The 21,614-nt window shown below is 46.4% G+C and overlaps 1 protein-coding gene across 1 annotated transcript in view; it reads left to right on the top strand.

Annotated features, from left to right (window-relative positions):
• LOC143975701 (uncharacterized) overlaps positions 1 to 16,975 on the top strand; it is a 74,180-nt gene extending 57,205 nt beyond the window's left edge. The window contains exons 3-5 of the mRNA XM_077478196.1: positions 4,512 to 4,642; positions 14,507 to 14,584; positions 16,653 to 16,975. Of these exons, the coding sequence (XP_077334322.1) occupies positions 4,512 to 4,642; positions 14,507 to 14,584; positions 16,653 to 16,786 (343 nt within the window). The 3' untranslated portion in view covers positions 16,787 to 16,975. The remainder of the gene's footprint in view (positions 1 to 4,511; positions 4,643 to 14,506; positions 14,585 to 16,652) is intronic.
• The last annotated feature ends 4,639 nt before the right edge of the window (positions 16,976 to 21,614 follow it).

Below are 21,614 nucleotides of genomic sequence, written 5' to 3'. Positions count from 1 at the left end.
TGTCCCATCTCCCGTCCCATCTCCTTTCCAATGACCTGTCCCATCTTCTGTCCCATCTCCTGTCCAATCTCCTGTCCCATCTCCTGTCCAATGACCTGTCCCATCTCCTGTCCCATCACCTGTCCCATCACCTGTCCCGTCTCCTGTCCCGTCACCTGTCCCATCTCCTGTCCCAACCCCCGTCTCATCACCTGTCCAATGACCTGTCCTATCACTTGTCCCATCCCCTGTCCCATCTCCTTTCCAATGACCTGTCCCATCTCCTGTCCCATTACCTGTCCCATCTCCTGTCCCATCTCCTGTCCCATCTCCTGTCCCATTACCTGTCCCATCTCCTGTCCCATCACCTGTTCCATCTCCTGTCCAATGACCTGTCCCATCTCCTGTCCCATTACCTGTCCCATCTCCTGTCCCATCTCCTATCCCAAGTAATTTTCTATAAAAACAAAAAGACTGATTGTTACATATAAACATTTCTTGCCAGAAAAAGCTGCGTCTTCACGTGGATCATGTAACATTTTATATTCCTGGTTCTGCCTATTGTGATGTCATAGGAGGAAGTATAAAAAGAAAAGATGAATCTGACAGCTGAATACAATGAGGATGAGATCCCACCCCTGTCCACACATAGGAGAGGTACATTCATACATACTTACTCATCCCATTGTTCAAACGACTGAAAAAAAAAAACTTACAGTACCGGCTTTATTTTCTGAAGGAAAACGTTTTTCACATAGACGGCCCCCCCACTATGGGATCTATATGGTCACCAAGCTGGTATAGCTCCGGCTCTAACAAACATAAGACGTGGTTGTAAACCCTTCTACACTATATTACCAAAAGTATTGGGACACCTGCCTTCAAACACACATGAACTTTAATGACATCCCAGTCTTAGTCCGTAGGGTTCAATATTGAGTTGCCCCCCCCTTCGCAGCTATAAATAAACCCAAGGATAGATCCAAGGAAAAAAACAATCTTTATTCACCGGCCAGCCCGCTGACAACCGAATCAACCTATCTTACAGTATGCTTTAAAACAGGGGTTTAGTCTGCACACATTTGCAAATACATGCGTAAGCCACAGAGCCTCGTCAAGGCAGCTACAACAGCTTCAACTCTTCTGGGAAGGCCGTCCACAAGGTTTAGGAGGGTGTCTATGGGAAGGTGTGACCGTTTTTTCCAGAAGAGCATTTGTGAGGCCAGGCACTGATGTTGGATGAGAAGACCCGGCTCACAGTCTCCGCTCTTATTCATCCCAAAGGTGTTCTATAGGGTTGAGGTCAGGACTCTGTACAGGCCAGTCAATTTCCTCCACCCCAAACTCGCCCATCCGTGTCTTTATGGACCTTGCTTTGTCAGAGCTATATAAACGTAGAATAATAATAGTGTGGGGGGGACATTAGAGTGTAAGTTTTCTATGTACTGCGCTATGGTATATGCTATCACTTTATAAAATCAGAACATGCCATTACAATCCTGCAGATATACACACTTGTGTTTGTGTGAAATCTTGAAGTGTCAGCTCTGTGGGCTCACATAAGATATGATTGTATCTGGGAGGATACGCATTCCTTTCTGTTCCCTGCAGGGAGGGGGCTGGACTCCAGCAGGGGAGGGGTTATTGAGGGAGATGACTCCTTCCCTGCTGTGATTGGTGGAAGGTCGGTCCCCATCAGGTATATAAGTGTCTCCTCACCTTCATGAGATATAGAACTTCTCTCATATCCATCAGGTAAGTGTTATGGAGGGGGGAGGGGAGGGGGTCTCAGTCCTGTATGGGGGTCCTGAATCTTTATATCACTGGGATAATGATGAGTTACTGGTGTACTGTCTGCCGGTATAATGTTGGTGCCGAATAATTCCTGAATAATAATAATAATAATAATAATAATACTAATACTCTACCTTACAGTTTATATAGTTTAGGGGGGATTGCTAAAGGAGTGGAGCATGGTCACTCATCCAATTATCCCCATTTCTATCTATATAGGAGGATCTCAGGGACATCACACCAGAAGTAAATGTTGGGGACAAATTCCTCTTCTGTGATCTCTCCAAATATTTCCCGATGGTACAAAACTCCAATTTATAAAGTTGCTCCAGACTTATCCGGTAAACCTTATCACCTTAAATCTGGTGAAATGGATTATTATGGAGGAACGTTTCACCATCACTGATACTTCAGGTTCCTGGTGAAACTTCTCCACGATGGGGAGGGAGCCAGCCAGGGGAATGTATTGAAATGGATATTTTATAGATATGTATCTCCTATCCTCATATTGATTAGTGGTTCCAAATTAATAATAACTACTGCAGTAGGGAACAGACACAAAAGATACGCTCGGCATCTTTCCAAATAACCGTTCTCCTTTATTATGACGCATTTGAGGGTTTTTATACACATGATTACGTAGGTATCACATTAATATTATAATTGTACGTTTATGGTAACAAGGGGCGTAACATAGGCAGGCTAATTCTAATCAGGACTCGAAAGAATTCAAAACATGTACTGAAAACATTATTAGTGCCGTGTGCACAGTGAGAGCATTGTGCAATACATATAAAACAGAATGCTTTGTATGTTGTCAGAGAGGGAAGATGAGATGAGCACTATGGCTGCCTGTCTGATCATAGAAGGTACAGTATGTGAAGTATGGAATTACAATACATTGGATGCAAAGGATATCAGAGCAAAATAAAGAAAGCAGACGTTTAAGCAAGGAAGTATTAAAAAAGTTAAAAGAAAGTGAGAGAGATATACTTGTGTATGTTTGTGAATGCTGGAACCTTTAGTTCTATCGCTTGTGTCATGTACGCAGATGTGACCCCCTCCTTTGTGCTCTCCTGAAAGAATGTTGCTGGGATGAGAGGTTGGTGATAAGCTGGAAGGACACCATGCCAATTTCAGTTTTTTAGACAAAACATTTATAACAAAATGTGCCGGGTTAACGAATCTAATGATAAACAATGTGATCACAATTATTTTTAAATCTGTTTTCCAAATATGGTAAAATGAAGGTTACATTTAACCATGTCTTACACAAATTGAATATCCTGTGATAGTGGAAACAGTGCATTAAAAAAAGAGAGAGAAATTGAGTAAAATTAAGTAATATGTGCCCCTTTTAAGGACATTTATCTGTGCATATATATTAGTGTGTGATATTGAAATTATCATATGAGTATTAATTTCTAATATGAATTTAACAATTTTATTAATAAATATAGATATATTGATCAAAAGAGAGGAGACTGTAATGGAAATTTGTAGGGTCTGTATATAATTGTATTCTATTTTAACTCTCACTACTGTTTCTTGACTTTACTAGTTGTAATGCCTGACCCCAAATTCATCCCACAACTTAACATCAAAAAGTCCCTTTCTGTCTCGTGTTAATGTCACTCTTGATCCATCCTTCTCACATAAATAGCTGTTTCTCTAGCTGTATACTCTGCATGATTCTTTGTCCCCGTGGACTTTGGTGGTAACCCAGTTACCCTTTGTGGATCCCTGTCCACTTTAACCATTAATCTAGGGGCTCAGTATAGGCGGAACCGCACCTTCGGTTCATATATAGCGCTCCTCTTGCGCTGGGCATTTTTGAGGGTCTCTTACCCTTCATTCCCTTACTTAATTTAATGCCCATAATGACTGGCCAGTCTTCTCTACGTGTGCCTACACCCTCTCGCCTCTAAACTACTTTATCTAGCAGATGTACTACATATACTCTGTGAACAGCACTATTCTTCCCTTTCTCTATAACACTCTGATGGACAGTAGACAGTGACAAAATAACATATATAACCACCAATCAATACAGTTCGAATAAGGGGAGTAAAATAGGTACCCTTTGTCCCGAAAATGCCTTACCGATCAAGGAAGTCTGATAACTCAAATGTAAGCAAAAGGCTGATTAACAGAAATTCCCGGATCATCTCAAGCTCCTCGTTTCGGATACTCAGGGTCACCTGATAACCCCTGCTGGCCAAGCTCGCCACCTGAAATGGATATTTTATAGATAGGCAACTCCTATCCTCATATTGATTAGTGGTTCCAAATTAATAATAACTACTGCAGTAGGGAACAGACACAAAAGATACGCTCAGCATCTTTCCAAATAACCGTTCTCCTTTATTATGACGCATGTGAAGGGTTTTTATACACATGATTACGTAGGTATCACATTAATATTACAATTGTATGTTTATGGTAACAAGGGGCGTAGCATAGGCAGGGTAATTCTAATCAGGACTCGAAAGAATGCAAAACATGTACTGAAAACATTATTACTGCCGTGTGCACAGTGAGGGCATCGTACAATACATATAAAATAGAATACAATTATATACAGAACCTACAAATTTCCATTACAGTATCAATAAGGAAAAGTGAAATGATTTTGATGATGTTCCCTGTTATTCGTGTCGTATTTGGTGTCGCGGTTGTCCACCATATTTGTACACAGAATCGGTATTTATGGTGAGATATCATCCCGTTCTCCACAGATTCTCCGTCCCTCTCGGGTGTTCCTGGACTCTGAAGATGAAGATGAAGCTTCTGCTTTGTTTCTGTCTCCTGTATGCGGTCACAGCAGACGATAGTTGTCCCGCCCTCGCCAACGCCATGAAATCTGCGGGTAGGTCACACTCCGCTATTCATGATAAGAACACATTTTTTAATCTGCTATGTATCTTCTTGCTGTGTACTTATGAATCAAATGACATCACCAAAAAGTTCTCACAGGGATATGTTAGGACAGTCCCGACTTTTATCAAATATTGGGGGGGGGAGGGGCACAAGGTACTTGGAACCCAACAAAAGAGCAAATACATTCTTCAATAAATTAGGAGTTACAACCAGAATGATGGTCGGTTACACGGCTGAGTGCAAGAAAGGACATTTGAGGTCTCTTGTTCTGTAGATCCAGTAATGGTGAACCTCCATTGGTTGGGTGGCTGAATGTAGGGCTGGTAAGTTGAATTGGTGTGGGGGTGGGGGGTTGATGGGTAGGTGGGTGACACTTCCTCCATGTTTCCCTCTTTGTTGGGCTACACTAGGCACCTTGGTTAGGGTCACCGCCTTACACATGGGGCACCTTTACTTGGACAGATGACTGAAGTTTAGTAAACTCTTTTGATGTCATACAAGTGCCTTGAAAAAGTATTCACACCCCTTGACATTTTCCACATATTTTCATGATACAACGAAAAACATAAATGTATTTTATTGGGATTTTATGTGATGGACCAACACAAAGTGGCACATAATTGTGAAGTGGAAGGAAAATTATAAATTATATAAATATAACGGTTAAAGTGGTTCTAAGGTCTGAAATTTTTTTTTTTTTTACTTTCATGCATTCTAAGCCGGAATGCAGCAGACCCCCCCCAATAAAAAAACTCCCTATCACTTACCTGAGCCTGGTCTCAATCCAGCGATGTGCACGAGAGCAGAAACTGTCCTGGATCTCTTCAGCCTCATTGGCTGAGAAGAGGAAGTGGGGGGTGGCTTATGGAGGCGGCTCGGAAACAGTCACACACATAAGTGTCCCCATAGGAAGTTGCTTGCTGTGTGGGCACTCAGCAAGGGGGAAGGGGCAAGGGGCGTGGGTAGGGGACCCAAAAGGAGGAGGATCAGGGATGCTCTGTGCAAAACCATTACACAGAGCAGGTAAGTATAATGTTTATTTTTTAATAAAACATTTATTATTTAAAAAAAAAGATAAGCCTCTAATACAGGGTTTCTCAACCAGGGCTCCGTGGAACCCTTGGGTTCCTCTAGAGGTTGCTTGGGCGTTCCCTGAGCAATGGTCAATTTCTGCCTCTCAGGTAAGTTCTCAAGGACACCATTGATCTTTTTTAGTTATCTGTATGGGGGTAATTCTTCCCAATAACCACAAGTGTAAGAAGCATTCTTCTCATTGACTATCACACTAATGTATGGTGAGTTGTAGATTTTTTTTTTTTAGCAAGGGTTCCCCAAGACCGGAGAATTATTTCCAGGGTTCCTCTGTGTTGAAAAGGTTGAGAAAGGCTGCTCTAATATCTCTTTAAATAAAGGCAACAGTCTTTCCCTAAACTAATCCCTAAGTCAGGATTGTGGCTGCCCCAGCATACCTGCACAGGAAATAATATATTTCTGCCTTAGTCTATGATGGCAGTATCCAGGATTGGCATCTTCAGGGCGGACTGCAGGTCCCAGCAATCCCCTTAGGCTGTTGAAGGATCCTGGGGACAGATGTACATCACCTGGCTCTCTGGTCCCGGCATATTCAGCAGGCCAACAGGACAGAGTCCGGCGACCTTGACAGCAGCAACCACAGACTTTCAGTAACCTTTTACACCCTCTCTCTGGTTACTTTAGCACTCTCGGGTCCAGACTAGAGCTGGGCCGAACACCCCCTGTTTGGTTCGCAACAGAACTCCCGAACAGGAGAAATGTTCTAACCCGAATGGCAAACCCCATGGGAGCCGACCAGGAAAAATCAAAAGTGCCCATTTTGAAGGCTTATATGCAAGTAATTGCCCATAAAAGGGGTATGGGGGTCTGGGTACTGCCCTGGGGGGGATATGTATCAATGCAAAAAATCTTTTTAACCACTTCAGCCACGGAAGAGTATTTCCCCCCTTCCTGGCCATTTTTTGCGATACGGCACTGCGTCGCTTTAAAGTGGTTGTAAACCCACTTTTTGGACTTCTACCTATCGGTAAGCCTAGAATAAGGCTTACCTATAGGTAGTGGAAATATCTCCTAAACGTGCGCCATTTAGGAGATATTTCACTTGTAGTTTGCCGAAAATTCCAATGGTGCATGCGCGGGGAAGAAACAAAACTAAGTGCCATTTCTTCCCTAGCCTGTGCCGTTAATCGCGGCTCCCGTGCGCATGCGCGGGGGTGACATCACACGGCTCCGGCGAATCGCATAGCCAGAGTCCGCGGGCCCGGAAGGAAGAGGGGCCAGAAGATGGACGCTGCCTACACAGGGGACATTGCTGGATTTTTTTGCAGGTAAGTGGCACATAATGGGCTAGTATGCGATGTGTACTAGCCCATTATGCTTTTAATTTGCAGGCTTTGCAGCAAGCAAAAGAGGAAGTAAAACCCATCAGGCAGATCGGACACTTTTGACACTATTATGGGACCAGTGACATTTATACAGCGATCAGAGCTATAAATAGCCATTAATTACTGTAGAAATGTCACTGGCAGGGAAGGGGTTAACCCTAGAGGGCGATCAAGGGGTTAACTGTGTTCCCTGTGTGTGTTCTAACTATAGGGGGGATGGGACTGACTAGGGGAGGAGAGAGATCGGAGTTCATACTTAGTAGGAACACATGATCTGTCTCCTCTCCCCTGAGGGAACCTGGATTTTGTGTTTACAGACACAGATCTTGGTTCTCACTCTGTCATGATGCCCGGCTGTGACATCTAAAAGAAGCAACGTACAGCTATGATGATTTGCGCAGCCGTTCCAACCTACCGCAGTATAACTGCGGCGGTTGGTCGGTTAGCGGTTAAAAACAATCGAGCAGTGATTTTAATAATGCTTAAAGTGCAACGATAAAAATGAAAAATCCCTTTAAATATAGTGCTTGGTGGTCCCCTTAGTCTGCCAGTAAAGTGGCGCATATGTACCATGTATAGAACCTGCTGCAGCAAAACTGACATTTCTAAAGAACAAAAAAAAACATTTAAAATGATTCACGGTTCCAATTGCCGGCACTCAGCTATTAAAACATTAAAGAAAAAAAATGGTGTGAGGTCAACCCCAGTCCATACCAGACCCGAAGGGAGAACCCAATGCCAAAATGTAAAAAAAAAAATAATGGCGTGGGCTACCCCCAGAATCCATACCAGGCCTCCGGGCATGAAGCCTGGCAGGTCAGGAAAGGGGGGGGGGGGGGTGCGAGCGAGCAGCCTCCTGAACCATACCAGGCCACATGCCCTCAACATGAGGGGGTGCTTTGGGGCAGGGAGGGCTCTGCCCCCCACCTCAAAGCACCTTGCCCCCATGTTGATGGGGACAAGAGTCTCTTCCCGACAACCCTGGGCGGTGGTTGTTGGGGGCTGCGGGCAGGGACTTATCGGAATCTAGAAGCCCCCTTTAACAAGGGGGACCCCCACACCCCCCCCCTATGTGAATGGGTACGGGGTAAATAGTACTCCTAGCCATTCACCAAAAAAAGTGTACAATAAAAACATGAGGCAGTTTTTGACAATTCCTTTATTAAAAAAATAAAAATAAACAGTGTCCCCTGATGTAAATCCATTGTAAATCCCGCTGCCAGCTGCACTGCTGACCCGAAAAAACGAACAACGATCGCCTCCTGGGACGGCTGCCTGCAAATGCCTTCTCCGCACTTTGATAGTTCTTATATAGATAAGGGAGGGGCCAACTGGTAATGTTACAAGGTCAATGTCACCTGGTGGCCCCGCCCTTAAATAATCTTAGAACTGTCAAAGCGCGGAGGAGGCATTCAGCGGGCGGCCGCCCCAGAAGGCAGATCGTTGTTTTTTCCCAGACGGCAGTGCAGCGGACGGCGTGATTGATGATGGATTTACATCGGGGGGGGGGGGGGGGGGCATTGTTTTCTTTATTTTCTTAATAAAGGATTTGTCAAAAACTTGTCTCCTGCTTTTATTTTGGTGCCGGGAAGAGAACCTTGTCCCCGTGCTTTGGGGTGGGGAGACAGAGTCCAAGTTGGTACTGAATCCAAGATTGGACGTACCCCTTCCTTTTTGGGGAACCACAAACAGATTGGAGTAGAACCCCTGAAACCTTTCCGGAACAGGCACTATCACCCCGCGTCCCTTACCGCTCCACAAGAGGGCCTCCCGGCGAGCCAGGAGTAAGGGTATGCTGGAGGGGAAGGATCTGTTTGGTGGCCGAGAGAGAAACTCTATCTTGTAGCCTGATGAAATCAGTTCGCAGACCCGTTGGTCGAACAGCCGAGAGGCCCACCGGGCTGCAAACTCCCGAAGGCGACCCCCACCCGAGTGACGGGCAGGGGCAAACCTCCATGCGGAAGCACTTTTGCTCGCTGGTTTGTTAGGCTTGCGAGTCCAGGGACGCTTCTGTCCCTCGGTAGTCTCCCTGTCGGACTGGGAGCATTTTGCCGAAGTCCCGGGCAAAAACACTCTTTTGAGCGGAAAATGAGGGCCCTTGCCTATGACGTGGCTCCTTACTCTTCCTGGCCTGTGGGAGCAAGGTGGTCTTCCCACCAGTGGCATTCTTAATAATGTCATCCAACGAGGCTCCAAATAGCCGCTCACCGAGGAAGGGAAGATCCTTCAAGGCTTTTTTGGTTGCCTGGTCCTCAGACCACATTTTAGCCAAATCATGCGCCTCAGCACCACAGCTGACACTGGAGAGCCAGGGAAGCGTGTCGAGGGCCGCATCACAAACGTACATAAGGCCGTGCACTAACTGGTCTGCTAGTTCCACGCAGACCTGAGTAGCCTTCTGCTCCTCCAATTCACGGTGCAAACGTTTTGCCCATTCAGTAAGTGTCTGCGACACAAGTGCGGATGCCAGTACTGGTCGTATTGCTGACCCCACCACCGTAAACAAGGAATAGGCCACTGCCTCGGCCTTTCTGTCAGTAGGGTCCTTGAATGCAGGAGTCACCTCTACCGGGATCGTGGTTACTTTGTTTAACCTGGATACTGGGGGGTCCACGACCGGAAGAGCCCACCATTTTTTAAGAAGGCTCACCTCAAAGGGGTAATGCACCGTCATTCTTTTAGGGACCGAGAAGAACATGCTATCAATTTTTGGCTGGTGGAAATTCGGACAGCAAAATTCCGATGGAGCGTACACACAGTCGCATTTTCCGACGAAAAGCTCTCATTGGTCTTTTTCTGGCCGGAATTCCGATCGTGTGTATGGGGCATTAGAGTCTACAAAAGACTTGAGACCGGGGCGGAGGTTCACCTTCCAGCAGGTCAACGACCTGAAACATCCAGCCAGAGCTACAATGGGATGGTTTAGATCAAAGCATATTCATGTGTTAGAATGGCCCAGTCACAGTCCAGACCCAAATCCCATTGAGAATCTGTGGCAAGACTTGAAAATTGCTGATCACAGACGCTCTCCATCCAATCTGACAGAGCTTGAGATATTCTACAAAGAAGAATGGGCAGAAATGTCCTCTCTAGATGTGCAAAGCTGGTAGAGACTAGACATGTGCAGAGTAAAATATTTCGTTTCGGAATTTCGTTTTCGTCTGAAAACTTAATTTATTTAGTTACTCCCGAAATTCGTTTTTATTTATTTCGTTTTTCGTTCAAAAATTGCATTCGTCCGAAAATCCACATGAATTACGGTCGAATCTGTCTTGGAAGGCTTATGGTGTCTGTCGAATGTATAAAGAAGATTCGACGGAGCTAACTATATAGCATACTTTAGAACCCTATTAAAGTCTATGGGACTCCAACGTTCAAAATCTAAAGTGCTAATTTTAAAGGCTAATATGCAAGTTACTGTCCTAAAAAGTGTTTGGGGACCCGGGTCCTGCCCCAGGGGACATGGATCAATGCAAAAAAAAGTTTTAAAAACGGCCGTTTTTTCGGGAGCAGTGATTTTAATAATGATTAAAGTGAAACAATAAAAGTGTAATATTCCTTTAAATTTCGTAGGGGGGGGGTTGTCTATAGTATGCCTGTGAAGGGGCGCATGTTTCCCGTGCTTAGAACTGTCCCTGCACAAAGTGTCATTTATGCAGGAAAAAAAGTCCTTTAAAATCACTCGCAGCTATAATGAATTGTCGGCTCCGTAATACAGAGAACACTCATTGAAAGTCATTGATAAAAAAATAAATAAATAAATAAATTAAAAAAAAAGCGTGGGGGTCCCCCAAATTCAATTACCAGGCCCTTCAGGTCTGGTATGGATATTAAGGAGAACCCTGCCTCAAATTTAAGAAAAAATTTGACGTGGGGTTCCCCCTAAATATCCATAACCAGACCCTTCAGGTCTGGTATGGATATTAAGGGGAACCCCGCGTCAAATAAAAAAAAAAATTGACGTGGGGTTCCCCCTAAAAATCCATACCAGACCCTTTATCCGAGCACGCAACCTGGCAGGCCGCAGGAAAAGAGGGGGGGACGAGAAAGCGGCCCCCCCTCCCTCCTGAACCGTACCAGGCCACATGCCCTCAACATTGGGAGGATGCTTTGGGGGTCCGTGACCCCTCAAAGCACCTTGTCCCCATGTTGATGAGGACAAGGGCCTCATCCCCACAACCCTGGCCGGTGGTTGTGGAGGTCTGCGGGCGGGGGGCTTATCAGAATCTGGAAGCCCCCTTTAACAAGGGGACCCCCAGATCCCGGCCCCCCCCCCTGTTTGAAATGGTAAGGGGGTACAAAAGTACCCCTACCATTTCACAAAGAAAGTGTAAAAAATGTTTAAATAAAACAAACACACTTTTGAAAAATTCCTTTATTAAAAATAAAAAAAGATTCCAGCGGCGGTAATCCACTCTTGCTATCCAGCGACGGACGGTCATCTCTCCAGCGATGTCTAATGTCATCCAGCGCAGCGCAGCATCCTTCTTCTGTCTCCTCCACGGAGACACTGCAGGCATTCCGGCGCTGACGTTTCTTATATACGGAGGGCGGGGCCACCCGTCACCTGACCCCGCCCCCCTCTGACGCAAGGGGAAACCCGGGGTTCCCCGTGACGTATGGGTGACCCCGCCCCCCTCTGATGTAACGGAAACCTGCCTGTGTTACATCAGAGGGGTGCGGGTCACCCCTACGTCACAGGGAACCCCGGGTTTCCCCTTGCGTCAGAGGGGGGCGGGGTCAGGTGACGGGTGGCCCCGCCCACCCTATATAAGAAACGTCAAGCCGCCGGAATGTCTGTAGTGTCTCCTCCACGGAGACAGAAGAAGGATGCTGCGCTGCGCTGGATGACATTAGACATCAATGGAGAGATGACCGTCCGTCGCTGGATAGCAAGAGTGGATTACCGCCGCTGGAATCTTTTTTTTATTTTTAATAAAGGAATTTTTCAAAAGTGTGTTTGTTTTATTTAACCATTTTTTACACTTTCTTTGTGAAATGGTAGGGGTACTTTTGTACCCCCTTACCATTTCAAACAGGGGGGGGCCGGGATCTGGGGGTCCCCTTGTTAAAGGGGGCTTCCAGATTCTGATAAGCCCCCCGCCCGCAGACCTCCACAACCACCGGCCAGGGTTGTGGGGATGAGGCCCTTGTCCTCATCAACATGGGGACAAGGTGCTTTGAGGGGTCACGGACCCCCAAAGCATCCTCCCAATGTTGAGGGCATGTGGCCTGGTACGGTTCAGGAGGGAGGGGGGGCCGCTCTCTCGTCCCCCCCTCTTTTCCTGCGGCCTGCCAGGTTGCGTGCTCGGATAAAGGGTCTGGTATGGATTTTTAGGGGGAACCCCATGTCAAATTTTTTTTAAATTTGATGCGGGGTTCCCCTTAATATCCATACCAGACCTGAAGGGTCTGGTTATGGATATTTAGGGGGAACCCCACGTCAAATTTTTTCTTAAATTTGAGGCAGGGTTCCCCTTAATATCCATACCAGACCTGAAGGGCCTGGAAATTGAATTTGGGGGACCCCCACGCTTTTTTTTTTATTTATTTATTTATTTTTTTATCAATGACTTTCAATGAGTGTTCTCTGTATTACGGGAGCCGACAATTCATAATAGCTGCGAGTGATTTTAAAGGACTTTTTTTCCTGCATAAATGACACTTTGTGCAGGGACAGTTCTAAGCACGGGAAACATGCGCCCCTTCACAGGCATACTATAGACAACCCCCCCCTACGAAATTTAAAGGAATATTACACTTTTATTGTTTCACTTTAATCATTATTAAAATCACTGCTCCCGAAAAAACGGCCGTTTTTAAAACTTTTTTTTGCATTGATACATGTCCCCTGGGGCAGGACCCGGGTCCCCAAACACTTTTTAGGACAGTAACTTGCAGAATCTTTTCTCTCTGTCAAATCTTTTTTCTCTGTCGAATATTTTCTCTATATAATCTTGGACTAATAGAGGTAAGGTTAGGCACATTCGACCACAGGTTCTATAGACAGATTGTTATCGTCAGAGTCATGTCGAATCTCCTATTCTATATTGAACTGTTGTAACAATGAAAACGAAAATAAAGCATTTATTTATGTCGGATCTTTCGTTTTTCGGATTTTGTGCTTTCGCTATCATTTGTCAAAACGAAAACGAAAATAGCTGAAATTAGGACGAAAATGCATTCGGACGAAAACGAATGCACATGTCTAGTAGAGACACCCCCAAAAAGAGTTGTAGAGAAAGGGGGTTCTACAAAGTATTGACTCCGGGGGGCGCCATACAAATGCCCCTCCCCCATACTTTTCACATATTTATTTGTATCATTTATCATTTATCATTTTCCTTCCACTTCACAATTATGTGCCACTTTGTGTTGGTCTATCACATAAAATCCCAATAAAATACATTTACGTTTTTGATTGTAACATGACAAAATGTGGGGAATTTCAGGGGTATGCATACTTTTTCAAGGCACTGTATACTGTATAAGGGTATTTTTATTTAGTAATGGTGGCTATCAGCGAGGACTGCAATATTGAGGCCGATATTCTGACACTTTGCAGGAACCAATGACACTAATACAATGATCAGTGCTAAAAATATGCACTGTCACTGTAATAATGTCACTGGCTAGGAAGGGGTTAAACATCTAAGACAGTCAAAGGGTTAACTGTGTGCCTAACCAGTGTTTATGTGTACTATGTGAGGTACTTTTACTAAAGGATGTACTTTGCAGGGAAACAAAATCCATCACATCCCCGTTGACAGGACATTATATATATATATATATATATATATATATATATATATATATATATATATATATATATATATATATATACACATGTGATTCTGTACAGCCGGCCTGCACTCTGGCAGTAAAGCTACAGGGCGTGGCCTGGAAGTAGTTAAGCAAATGTCTCAGTTAGTTGGTGAATAAATAAGAGCAGTTCAGATTTGCCATGTGAGATGATGACTCTGCTAGCATGTTTGGGGCCCATGAATGATGGTGACTAGTCACAGATCTGCAATGTTCAGTAAGTAGACAGATGAGATCGTTATAGTGACGGCCCCTTTTAAAGCAGTAAAGGTATGATGTCTGCATGCAGTGTCTTTAGATAGTGAAGTGACAGAATGAAAGAGTGTGTGGGCATCCTCCCACTCACCAATCCCGGCCTCTGCAGGAACAGGACAGCCCTTCCAGACATTACGAGTGTACTCGGATGGCAGCAGGGAGTGCGGTTGGCTGGCTTCATTGACAGGAGTGGTGTGGTAACCTTTTGTCCAATGACATCGGGACTACATGTCCTAAGATTCTCTGCTTTATCCAGGACAGGCATTTTCATCTCCACTCCACTTCGGGGGGAAGGTGGGTGCCGCTATATCTTCTCATTTACATTATTAGGTTCCTCATATCTCTGTCTTCTCTTTCAGCTTCCACAGTCCTGGCGAACAGTAAAATTGTCTGCACCAGCGTCAGCCAAGGAGGAGCATATGCTGCCTGTCCTGCAGGTAAGTGACCACAAGACCTTGTATAGAACTTTGTGAGAGAGAGATGTGTGAGAGAGATGTATCCTGCACTCCAGACCACCCATGAGGTCCTAGAGATCTCACACCACCCATGAGGTCCTAGAGATCTCACACCACCCATGAGGTCCTAGAGATCTCACACCACCCATGAGGTCCTAGAGATCTCACACCACCTATGAGGTCCTAGAGATCTCAGACCATTCATGAGGTCCTAGAAATTTCACACCACCCATGAGGTCCTAGAGATCTGAGACCATTAATGAGGTCCTAGAGATCTCAGACCACCCATGAGGTTCTAGAAATCTTACACCACCCATGAGGTCCTAGAGATCTTACACCACCCATGAGGTTCTATAGATTTCACACCACCCATGAGGTCCTAGAGATTTCACACCACCTATGAGGTCCTAGAGATCTCAGACCACCCATGAGGTCCTAAAGATCTCAAACCACCCATGAGGTTCTATAGATTTCACACCACCCATGAGGTCCTAGAGATCTCACACCACCTATAAGGTCCTAGAGATCTCAAACCACCCATGAGGTCCTAGAGATCTGAGACCATCCATGAGGTCCTAGAGATCTCAGACCACCCATGAGGTTCTAGAGATCTTACACCACCCATGAGGTTCTATAGATTTCACACCACCCATGAGGTCCTAGAGATTTCACACCACCTATGAGGTCCTAGAGATCTCAGACCACCCATGAGGTCCTAAAGATCTCAAACCACCCATGAGGTTCTATAGATTTCACACCACCCATGAGGTCCTAGAGATCTCACACCACCTATAAGGTCCTAGAGATCTCAAACCACCCATGAGGTCCTAGAGATCAAAGACCATCCATGAGGTCCTAGAAATCTCACCCCACCCATGAGGTCCTAGAGATTTCCCACCACCCATGAGCTCCTAGAGATCTCACACCACCCATTAGCTCCTAGAGATCTCAGACCACCCATGAGGTTGTAGAGATCTCAGACCAACCATGAGGTTGTAGAGATCTCACACCACCCATGAGGTCCTACAGATCTCACACCACCCATGAGGTCCTAGAGATCTCACACCACCTATGAGTTCCTAGAGATCTCACACCACCCATGAGGTCCTAGAGATCTCACACCACCCATGAGGTCCTAGAGATCTCACACCACCCATGAGGTCCTAGAGATCTCACACCACCTATGAGGTCCTAGAGATCTCAGACCATTCATGAGGTCCTAGAAATCTCACACCACCCATGAGGTCCTAGAGATCTGAGACCATCCATGAGGTCCTAGAGATCTCAGACCACCCATGAGGTTCTAGAAATCTTACACCACCCATGAGGTCCTAGAGATCTTACACCACCCATGAGGTTCTATAGATTTCACACCACCCATGAGGTCCTAGAGATTTCACACCACCTATGAGGTCCTAGAGATCTCAGACCACCCATGAGGTCCTAAAGATCTCAAACCACCCATGAGGTTCTATAGATTTCACACCACCCATGAGATCCTAGAGATCTCACACCACCTATAAAGTCCTAGAGATCTCAAACCACCCATGAGGTCCTAGAGATCAAAGACCATCCATGAGGTCCTAGAAATCTCATCCCACCCATGAGGTCCTAGAGATTTCCCACCACCCATGAGCTCCTAGAGATCTCAGACCACCCATGAGGTTGTAGAGATCTCAGACCAACCATGAGGTTGTAGAGATCTCAGACCACCCATGAGGTCCTAGAGATCTTAGACCGCCCATGAGATCCTAGAGATCTCAGACCGCCCATGAGGTCCTAGAAATCTCACACCACCCATGAGGTCCTAGAGATCTCACACCAAATATGAGAAGGACCGCTGTCACCCCCTCAGCAGAACAGAGTGGGAACAGTCTAAAAAATGAAAGGAGGGCATGCTGGACATTCATTCACCTAAAGCCTCTATATGAGGGTATTTTTGGGGTACATCTCGGGGGCTCCAATCTTCTGTATATTGCTGTGTCTACATGTATGATTGTAGAATGTTATAATCAGATATTTCATCACTGCCTCTTCTCATTTTATACAGATTACACCCCCACGGGGTGTTCCTGTGGGATGGCCTGTGGCTCGTGGGACATCCAGTCTGAGAAAACCTGTCACTGTCAGTGCAACAATATTGATTGGACGGCGGCCCGCTGCTGCAAGATCGGCTCTAAGTAGAGTCTGACCACCAGAGGGCGATGGGAGTGACACCGCTGAACGATCTCTTCTATCACAATAGCTCCACATCACATCTATTGTATGGTTGTATAAAGGTTTATGGGGTAAAATTAGTTATAAAAGGTTGAAGTTTATATTTGTGATTTATTTTGTGGCAAATAAAGTTTTCCTGAAAATTTCTTTCATTTACTCCGCCCTAAACCTGGATTCTTTCCTATTATTCCTCACAGCATAGATAGGTATAGGAAGTGTATACACTTTATGGTTTATGTTCATACACTGTCATTGTTATATCACATTTATGTGCCCTGGTACAGCTGTACGCAGGATATTTTGGGTGGGTGTGTAAACTTTTGCTCCTTCTGTATAGTATCTCCAGTACATAGATGATGGGAAGCAGAACCAAAACCTATGAGATGTGTGCGGGTTTCAGTCCTCTGAGATGGGAGAACACACTAATATGGAGTGATGGGATTGGTTACACGAGTAACAGGTTAGAATCAGCCAATCAAGGAGCCCCATGGTCAGAGGAACCGCCTCCCATGAACTGCTGGTAAGATGGCACCTTCTATGGATCCATCAGGGAGGGTCATGGAACAGTTTCAGTTGTTTTTTGTCTAAAGCACAAAGCCATAAATCTGATAACACTGAGCAATATGATTGGTTGGGGCAGTGGTACAATATTGCATATAAAATAAGTGAGCAGAGCATGATCCCTTCAGGACAACTGTCAGATTAACACTGAAATCTGTACTGGTCACTGATGGGGACACTGAGATCTGTACTGGTCACTGATGGGGACACTGAGATCTGTACTGGTCACTGATGGGGACACTGAAATCTGTACTGGTCACTGCTGGGGACACTGAGATCTGTACTGGTCACTGATGGGGACACTGAGATCTGTACTGGTCACTGATGAGGACACTGAGATCTGTACTGGTCACTGCTGGGGACACTGAGATCTGTACTGGTCACTGATGGGGACACTGAGATCTGTACTGGTCACTGATGGGGACACTGAGATCTGTACTGGTCACTGATGAGGACACTGAGATCTGTACTGGTCACTGCTGGGGACACTAAGATCTGTACTGGTCACTGATGAGGACACTGAGATCTGTACTGGTCACTGCTGGGGACACTGAGATCTGTACTGGTCACTGATGAGGACACTGAGATCTGTACTGGTCACTGCTGGGGACACTAAGATCTGTACTGGTCACTGATGAGGACACTAAGATCTGTACTGGTCACTGCTGGGGACACTAAGATCTGTACTGGTCACTGCTGGAGACACTGAGATCTGTACTGGTCACTGATGAGGACACTGAGATCTGTACTGGTCACTGATGGGGACACTGAGATCTGTACTGGTCACTGATGAGGACACTGAGATCTGTACTGGTCACTGATGAGGACACTGAGATCTGTACTGGTCACTGCTGGGGACACTAAGATCTGTACTGGTCACTGCTGGAGACACTGAGATCTGTACTGGTCACTGATGAGGACACTGAGATCTGTACTGGTCACTGATGGGGACACTGAGATCTGTACTGGTCACTGATGAGGACACTGAGATCTGTACTGGTCACTGATGAGGACACTGAGATCTGTACTGGTCACTGCTGGGGACACTAAGATCTGTACTGGTCACTGCTGGGGACACTGAGATCTGTACTGGTCACTGCTGGGGACACTGAGATCTGTACTGGTCACTGATGAGGACACTGAGATCTGTACTGGTCACTGATGGGGACACTGAGATCTGTACTGGTCACTGCTGGGGACACTGAGATCTGTACTGGTCACTGATGAGGACACTGAGATCTGTACTGGTCACTGATGGGGACACTGAGATGTGTACTGGTCACTGCTGGGGACACTGAGATCTGTACTGGTTAGTGTTGGGGACACTGAGATCTGTACTGGTCACTGATGAGGACACTGAGATCTGTACTGGTCACTGATGGGGATACTGAGATCTGTACTGGTCACTGATGGGGACACTGAGATCTGTACTGGTCACTGCTGGGGACACTGAGATCTGTACTGGTCACTGATGGGGACACTGAGATCTGTACTGGTCACTGATGGGGACACTGAGATCTGTACTGGTCACTGATGGGGACACTGAAATCTGTACTGGTCACTGCTGGGGACACTGAGATCTGTACTGGTCACTGATGGGGACACTGAGATCTGTACTGGTCACTGATGAGGACACTGAGATCTGTACTGGTCACTGCTGGGGACACTGAGATCTGTACTGGTCACTGATGGGGACACTGAGATCTGTACTGGTCACTGATGGGGACACTGAGATCTGTACTGGTCACTGATGAGGACACTGAGATCTGTACTGGTCACTGCTGGGGACACTAAGATCTGTACTGGTCACTGATGGGGACACTGAGATCTGTACTGGTCACTGATGAGGACACTGAGATCTGTACTGGTCACTGCTGGGGACACTGAGATCTGTACTGGTCACTGATGAGGACACTGAGATCTGTACTGGTCACTGCTGGGGACACTAAGATCTGTACTGGTCACTGATGAGGACACTAAGATCTGTACTGGTCACTGCTGGGGACACTAAGATCTGTACTGGTCACTGCTGGAGACACTGAGATCTGTACTGGTCACTGATGAGGACACTGAGATCTGTACTGGTCACTGATGGGGACACTGAGATCTGTACTGGTCACTGATGAGGACACTGAGATCTGTACTGGTCACTTATGAGGACACTGAGATCTGTACTGGTCACTGCTGGGGACACTAAGATCTGTACTGGTCACTGCTGGAGACACTGAGATCTGTACTGGTCACTGATGAGGACACTGAGATCTGTACTGGTCACTGATGGGGACACTGAGATCTGTACTGGTCACTGATGAGGACACTGAGATCTGTACTGGTCACTGATGAGGACACTGAGATCTGTACTGGTCACTGCTGGGGACACTAAGATCTGTACTGGTCACTGCTGGGGACACTGAGATCTGTACTGGTCACTGCTGGGGACACTGAGATCTGTACTGGTCACTGATGAGGACACTGAGATCTGTACTGGTCACTGATGGGGACACTGAGATCTGTACTGGTCACTGCTGGGGACACTGAGATCTGTACTGGTCACTGATGAGGACACTGAGATCTGTACTGGTCACTGATGGGGACACTGAGATGTGTACTGGTCACTGCTGGGGACACTGAGATCTGTACTGGTTAGTGTTGGGGACACTGAGATCTGTACTGGTCACTGATGAGGACACTGAGATCTGTACTGGTCACTGATGGGGATACTGAGATCTGTACTGGTCACTGATGGGGACACTGAGATCTGTACTGGTCACTGCTGGGGACACTGAGATCTGTACTGGTCACTGATGAGGACACTGAGATCTGTACTGGTCACTGATGGGGACACTGAGATGTGTACTGGTCACTGCTGGGGACACTGAGATCTGTACTGGTTAGTGTTGGGGACACTGAGATCTGTACTGGTCACTGATGGGGACACTAAGATCTGTACTGGTCACTGCTGGGGACACTGAGATCTGTACTGGTCACTGATGAGGACACTGAGATCTGTACTGGTCACTGCTGGGGACACTGAGATCTGTACTGGTCACTGCTGAGGGATACTGAAATCTGTACTGGTCACTGATGGAGACACTGAGATCTGTACTGGTCACTGCTGAGGACACTGAAATCTGTACTGGTCACTGCTGAGGACACTGAGATCTGTACTGGTCACTGCTGGGGGACACTGAGATTTGTACTGGTCACTGCTGGGGGACACTGAGATTTGTACTGGTCACTGCTGGGGGACACTGAGATCTGTACTTGTCACTGCTGGGGGACACTGAGATCTGTACTTGTCACTGCTGGGAGACACTGAGATCTGTACTGGTCACTGCTGGGGACACTGAGATCTGTACTGGTCACTGCTGAGGGATACTGAAATCTGTACTGGTCACTGATGGAGACACTGAGATCTGTACTGGTCACTGCTGAGGACACTGAAATCTGTACTGGTCACTGCTGAGGACACTGAGATCTGTACTGGTCACTGCTGGGGGACACTGAGATTTGTACTGGTCACTGCTGGGGGACACTGCGATTTGTACTGGTCACTGCTGGGGGACACTGAGATCTGTACTTGTCACTGCTGGGGGACACTGAGATCTGTACTTGTCACTGCTGGGAGACACTGAGATCTGTACTGGTCACTCATGGAGACACTGAGATCTGTACTGGTCACTGCTGGGGACACTGAGATCTGTACTGGTCTCTGCTGGGGACACTGAGATCTGTACTGGTCACTGCTGGGGACACTGAGATCTGTACTGGTCTCTGCTGGGGACACTGAGATCTGTACTGGTCACTGCTGTGGGATACTGAGATCTGTACTGGTCTCTGCTGGGGACACTGAGATCTGTACTGGTCACTGCTGGGGGCACTGAGATCTGTACTGGTCTCTGCTGGGGACACTGAGATCTGTACTGGTCACTGCTGGGGACACTGAGATCTGTACTGGTCTCTGCTGGGGACACTGAGATCTTTACTGGTCACTGCTGGGGACACTGAGATCTGTACTGGTCACTGCTGGGGACACTGAGATCTTTACTGGTCACTGCTGGGGACACTGAGATCTGTACTGGTCACTGCTGGGGACACTGAGATCTTTACTGGTCACTGCTGGGGACACTGAGATCTTTACTGGTCACTGCTGGGGGCACTGAGATCTGTACTGGTCTCTGCTGGGGACACTGAGATCTGTACTGGTCTCTGCTGGGGACACTGAGATCTGTAC

This window comes from Lithobates pipiens, unplaced genomic scaffold (genome assembly GCF_037356315.1).
Source record: "Lithobates pipiens isolate NorthernLeopardFrog02 unplaced genomic scaffold, aLitPip1_a1.2 Scaffold_13, whole genome shotgun sequence".
NCBI lineage: Eukaryota > Metazoa > Chordata > Amphibia > Anura > Ranidae > Lithobates > Lithobates pipiens.
This window is presented reverse-complemented; position numbering and strand designations above follow the sequence as displayed.